The sequence below is a fragment of the Ixodes scapularis genome, unplaced genomic scaffold, assembly GCF_016920785.2.
Source record: "Ixodes scapularis isolate PalLabHiFi unplaced genomic scaffold, ASM1692078v2 PGA_scaffold10__122_contigs__length_95168666, whole genome shotgun sequence".
Taxonomy (NCBI): Eukaryota; Metazoa; Arthropoda; class Arachnida; order Ixodida; family Ixodidae; genus Ixodes; species Ixodes scapularis.
In genome coordinates, this window is record NW_024609836.1 from 35,337,783 (window position 1) to 35,344,088 (window position 6,306).

General features: G+C 49.0%; 1 protein-coding gene across 1 annotated transcript; it reads right to left on the reverse strand.

Moving 5' to 3' along the window:
- LOC121834045 lies at positions 1-5,432 on the reverse strand. Its single transcript, XM_042287784.1, has 3 exons — positions 5,210-5,432; positions 4,932-5,147; positions 1-70 (listed from the first exon to the last, which is right to left on the reverse strand). The coding sequence occupies exons 1-3, from the start codon at positions 5,374-5,376 to the stop codon at positions 55-57; spliced, it is 399 nt and encodes a 132-aa protein (XP_042143718.1). The 5' UTR covers positions 5,377-5,432; the 3' UTR covers positions 1-54.
- Positions 5,433-6,306: the final 874 nt, after the last annotated feature.

A 6,306-nucleotide genomic window follows, 5' to 3' on the forward strand; every position in this document is an offset into this window, starting at 1 on the left:
GTGCAAGTGTTGCTGGCACCACAAGGAACATGTCGAGATGATCATCCACCGGCTTCAGGGTGTCTGGTATCTGCATCCAAAAATAGTGTAAATCAAGACCCAGACACCCAATAATTATCACCCCACCTTGAGATTTTGGCTTTTCAACTAGATCAGGGGATTAAGGGATCGAAGCTAGGAAGGATTGGAGGGCAGGACGCCTTGACATGTCTCTGACTGGGGTGTTTACTGCCCTATATACCTCCCATGGACCAAAAGCCGTCCCAAAGTGGCAACAAAATATGTTACGGGAGCCAAAGTGTCATGCTGTCAGATGCCGGCAAAGTTACGACAGAGAAAACGAGCAGATGCAAGTGTGGCTGTTGTGGCGTCCCCCCTTGTGACAATCAAGTGAGCACAAACTATTGTGCAGCTCTTGGCACAGCAAATTAGGCAGCTGCCATACGCACATGGACTCTTCTGGCACCGCCAAAATTCTTGACGTGGCAGATTTTTATAAAAAAAGTAAGCAAACGTAAAACAACGCATTGCAAGCGTCCCGGCTGGTGCCTTTGTTGCAATGATGTTCACATGCACGTAAGGGCAACTTCGGCAGGCTTGCAGTTACACGTGCTTCGTCGCGCGGGCGGAGACAACGGCTGTTCGACCGAAACCGAAACCATGCCACTCCGCGCTCCGTCGCCAACTGCATGGTTCCCAAAATAGTATGCAAAATGTAACTGTCCAGCATACGACAATAAACAGTCCAGCGACTTGTGCTTGCCAGGCCGGCAGGCGAGGTACAGGCTAAACACACAGAAAAAAAGAACCTGAGCGTATCGATGCAAGACACTGCGAATCAAGGTCAAAAAAGTTCTTGGAGCGCTTCGTGCAACGACTGAACTCGAGACAAACAAGCACGCTGTGCGGGTTCAGCGTGCAGACATTGCCTTCTTTGCTTTAGCTCACTTCTCTTCACCAACTTTCTTTTGCGGCAGATTTTTCACGTACCGGGGTCCCTCTCGAAAGAAAGCCCACCAGGAAAAACCTAAGTAATCAAAACTTTGCCAAGCAGTCATTGAGTTAGAGAGGGATTTTTATAGCAGCGTATGATTTAAACAAGAGCAGGAATGTCGATGCGTTTCAGTTTAGTAAGCGCCATATCTGCAGCGACGTGGGGACGGCAACACACGACGTCGCGCGAGCGCTTCAGCTCAAAAAGTAACTCCCGCCGCGCAAAAACGTGGTTTTGTCTCACAGCATGACGGCATGTTTGGCACCCGATACACTAACGTCTGAGAGTCCGCACACGCCCGTGTCTACCGCTAAAAAAAAAAAAAAGACGCGAGACGAGATTCCTGAGACGACGAGTGCACGAAACGCGAGACGTGGGGAAAAATCATGCAAGACCAAATAGACGATTAATACAGGGTACTTTGTGTCGGGTGGCGTCTTGTGCGACCTAGCTTACGCATGCTCAATTACGGTTCTCAGTTTCGTTTCGTTTATGAAAGGCGACCAAAATTGCTTCTTTGGCGCAGGCTTGGCACGGATTAGCCATATTTCGGTGAAATGTAGCAGGATGTAGCAAAGTTAGCCCCTTGGTGCAGTTTGGCGCAATTGGCGCAGCAATCACATTCCTGCACTGTTTATAAGTGTGTCTCAGCCACGCCTGGACAGATGCCTCCGAGTCATCAATGTCCGCAAAGACATCCTCACGTGGCTTTCTGAATACGGAGGGCATTATGCTCATTGACTGCATGTAACCGGCCACCACCATCAACATCGCCCCGTATGTGGCTACCCTCAGGTGATTGCGCGATTCACGAGAAGCTGCCAGGGAAAGGGGCGGCAGGTACGCTCTTGCAGCATGACAATGCCCATCCCTACATTCACCGTACTCCCTCAACCTAGCCCGCAGTGACCATCAGCCATTCAGCACCATGAAAAAAACCACCTATGAGGACCCTATTTCATGGACACTGGTGAACTCGAAGCGGCTGTCCAGGCGTGGGTGCGAAGCACTCCCAAAGAGTGGTCTCGGAACGGAAAGGCTGCCACACTACTAGAACCAGTGCGTTCGTCTCCAGGGGGACTACGTTGAGGAGGTCGACACACCTACCGACCCCTAAGTGGACAATATCTGCGGAAAAATAAATCGTAAATCAGTATGGTACGCCCCCCATATGGCTGCACTGCCTTGACAATTATAGTATGGGAAGGAGGAAATTTTTTTTTTTTTTTGAGTGCATGGCCTGCAGTGGCATAGCCAGAAATTTGTTTCAGGGGGGTGTTTTACATTGCTGGTGTGTGTGTGTGGGGGGGGGGAGGGGGGAAACTTTGCATCGCTGGGCGAATGGAAGGTTTCTAGTTCGCATTGCCATTGCATTGTAAACGGTGCACGAACCAGAGCAATGAGCCTTCAATGACTGCCTTTTTGTGTAGTTTCTTGACCAAAAAGCATACAAACACCGTCTAAAGCCCCTTCTGACAATTTGGATACTGGAGTATATGACTTTTGCCAATAGGGTTGGAATATAAGTCTCCACTTGCCTTCTAGAGGAAAGACATAGTGGCATCCATGGACTCAACAGCAATCTGTGCCTATGTCATCGTTCTCAAGTTTTTGATTGTTTTGACCAGAGAACATTGCACTCGCTTGGGACACCCAAAAATTGAAAGGATGCATTATCGAAATGCTGAAAGAACAAACCGCCGAAATCTCTATTAGCCGAATCACCCGGTACCAGAGACCAAACAATTCCAAAATATTATGTTCAACACGAACCTACAGGGTTCTAGATTGAGAAAGTGGAAGAAACATTTGTTCTGCCAGAGGAATTCTTTGTTTGTTGACTATGATCTAATAGTTTGTGTGTATTTCCCAAAGAAAGCTAAGGATGTTGAGCTTGTCCCAGTTGCCCAAAGCGGCTGTCAGGCTCTCTTCTCGCATGCTTTGCTTCTTGTGTGGTAGATGGCGAGGTTCTAATCTGATTTCTGCCTCGATATCGTCTTCGAGCGCAGCTTGCACATTTTTCATGCTCCTAATTTTGCAGAAGACACTTCCATGATTCCAACACACTGGTGCAGCTAGCATCTGCCAATACCGTACCAAATATGGCGATCAGATATGTACGCATTCTCACCTTTCGGCGTTTTGCTGTTCGGCATTTTATTTTTCGACGTTTCAATGTTTGGCCTTTACATTTTGATTTTCGTCATTTTGATATCGGCCCCTGTTTTGATGGGCTTGAAGGTCACACGCAGAGACTAGACCAGGTAAAAAAACGAGGATGTCTGAGCTGAAGGTGCCAACTGTACTGTCGACGTTGACAGTGCACTTGAAGCAGTTGGTGTTTGTTTCTTCTCAAAAAGATTGCCCAGCATCAACTTAGCTGGCATAGCTAAGCTCATTTTTAAGATAGCAACAAGGCATTGGTGCATGCAAGATAAAGTAGGTGTATGCAGTTTTCTGAACTCTTAGCTCTGAGAAACAAAGTGACTGGAGCATCCTTCCCCAACACGGTTGCGAATTACTGTGTCAATATGATAACTTCGTGCTTATTTATTTGTTGCTTCAAAAGTGTTGTTCTGTAGCATAGTGCTGGTCCAGTCCATGAAGCTAGCAGGAAAGAATCTGGAAACAGTAATTCTTCGTTTTTCCGAACTTGGGAAAATGCAAAAGCTACGGCATCAGCAAGCCAATCGGGGCGTGTAAGAACAATGCATGTGACAACGTAATGTCTTCAAGTACTCCTCCTGTGGAATTTTGGCACGTGCTTAGCTCCGTCGCTCAGACTGGCCCACAAGGGCAGTAGCTTTCACCCTTTGTTGAGTTATGCTAAGACAGAAAAGCAAGGAAACTGCATGAGACGAATACAATCTCGGGAGTGAGTTAATCTTCGCCTCTCATTGACAAAGTAGGACTTTCAAGCCTTTGCGGCCACCTGCTCTCTGCGAGCTTGTAGAGGGGCTTCAGGCGCTAATTCGGCTCTGTTCAGAGACACCATTTGAGCAAGCTGCAAGCCAGACTTGGGTTTCTGACACGGACTGCGTTATCTTTGTCGTTTGCGCCAAAGCCAAACGTGTGGGATATCCACTGCTCTCTTGAGAGACAGAGAAAGAGAGAGAGAGGGAACCTTTATTAGTTACACCATAGTCCGGTGCTTGATTGGGGCCACCAGTGCTCACCCGGTACAGCATGGACATGCTGTACCAGTAGGAGCAGTAGTGTATCAACGAGTTGAAGCTGGGGGGGGGGGGGGGGGGGGGGTGAGCCAGCCTGCCTAGTCAGAGGGTCGAGAAGGGTGAAAAAGAGGGAGGTAAGGGAGCATTGGGCATGGGGACAACGCCAAAGCATATGTACATCCAAGGTGTCGCCTTCTATTGCTCTCGACGAGACGAGGCCATGTGACTGTCATATATTTCATAGTGCTATTGTTGCATAACATTGCATCTAAACAGAGCAAGAAAATGACATATCTAAACTGATAACCGTAAATGCAAGGAAAAATAGCTCTCCATGATCTGGCCTAACGGGAAGAAGTGTAACGCTCGAAAAGGGCGGTCTCGTCAGAACAGTTCGTTTAGAACATATAAGAATATGTGTAGTTTATAGTGGGACAGCAGTTGGAAGTGTCAGTGTTTCTGTATTGAACAAATGACTGGGTGGTAACTAGGCAGGCTGCTTCTCATTTAGTCTCTTGAAAGCCTCCCTGGAGCGCTATATTGCGCCTGGACAGTGGGGGTTATGATTAATTTCACTATCGGCAACACAAACAATTCATCGACCGCTTCCCAGGATGGTGCTAAACGTTCATCTAGCCTAACAACAAGTTATTACAAGTACGTATGTACGCTGTGAATCGGACAGTGAACGTAGTTGCCGAGGGCACGGTCCTCACCGAGACATGGTGAGTTTGCTCACGCGCAAAGCATGACATCGTACTCACTCGCTGGCACTTGCGCCCATCCCTTGCTGCCCGTAGTGCCGCATGTTGAGGTAGGCCAACCTCAACACCTCAGGGTTGAGGCACAGGGCCTCGAAGTCCGGGTGGCCCGTTACACAGCCCTGCCGGCCCTGCTGCTTCCGTGCGACGGCCGGGTATTCGCGGCAGCAGACGCACTCGACGACGGTCTCCATCAGCGCGCAGGAACCACATAGACACCTTCGCAGAAAACACGCATCAATTACCCATTAAAGCGGGGTATAATGGAGCGCACCACGTACCAGTCCGTGTTCCCAAGCCGCCCGGTTCCATCGTCGGGTGCGTCTTCCAGCTCTTGCGGACTCGCTTCACCGCAGCGCGGCCGTTCGTCGTTGCCACAGTCGGTGCCCGCGGCGCTGCGTTCGTCGACGTCGCGCATCGGGGTCGAATCGTAGGATATGGCACCCATGTCAGCTGTCCGTTCCAGGATTTCGAGCTCTAGAGACGTTAGGTCCGAAAGGTCCATAGCGCGAACGTGGGATGCGACGAACGACGAATGCTGAGCACAAAGTCCGGGCAACTTTGGTCCGGGCCCCTTGACGACGGTCCGCGCGTTGGAGAGATTCCTCCGCGGGTCGGCGGTCGGTGACGCGCAGTGACACTGGAATCCTTCGATTGCCATTGGCTGATGCGTAAAGAGATGCCCCTCCCGTTTTCCGGGGTCATCTCAGAAAGGGGGGCGTGCCGGGGACTTTGATAGCAATTTTAGTAGGGAAATCCGCCGCGCATGACTGTAATTTTACGATTTTTAGGATCCTTAGGACCCATAGATTGAGTTACCGCCATATATAGACCATCGCAGAACGCTCCGGAGGGCCCCTTTAATGGCGCAAGAGCGACTTTGGCTATATTGCGCCAGACAAAATTACTTAAAACGGCTATACTAGAAAAGAGATATTAAGGTTTTCATGGTAAAAGTTACAGCTGATGTATATATCCGGTCTTTTTAAGATAGTCAATAACACGGTTAAGTGGCACTAAAGGATGATCACCAAGCAAAAACATAGGATGAAATGGAAGGTGACCTCTAAAAAGTTCAGGAAAACTTTGTCGGCGATGTTGGTGATGAAATCTACAATGCCATAAAATGTGCAAAACTGTCAGTACTTCTCCACAATGAGGACAGAGCTTTTCGTCTTCGCCACAAAGAAGATGTAGATGAGTCAGACGTGAATGGCCAATCCTCAGGCGGCATAATAGAACCTCCAGTCGACGTTCCTTAAGGAATGAGCTCTCCCACAGAGCCAAGATGGGCTTAATGACATGAAGTTTATTGTTACTCTCCGCGTCCCACTCCGACTGCCATGCCTTCAAAAGTGATTTCTTCCAAAGGGGCCTA

Coding starts and splice junctions, on each gene's coding strand:
- LOC121834045 (XM_042287784.1), bottom strand. CDS start 5,376: ATGGGTGCCATATCCTACGATTCGACCCCGATGCGCGACGTCGACGAA. Junction 5,148..5,209: donor CGGCTTGGGAACACGGACTG/GTACGTGGTGCG, acceptor TTTTCTGCGAAG/GTGTCTATGTGGTTCCTGCG.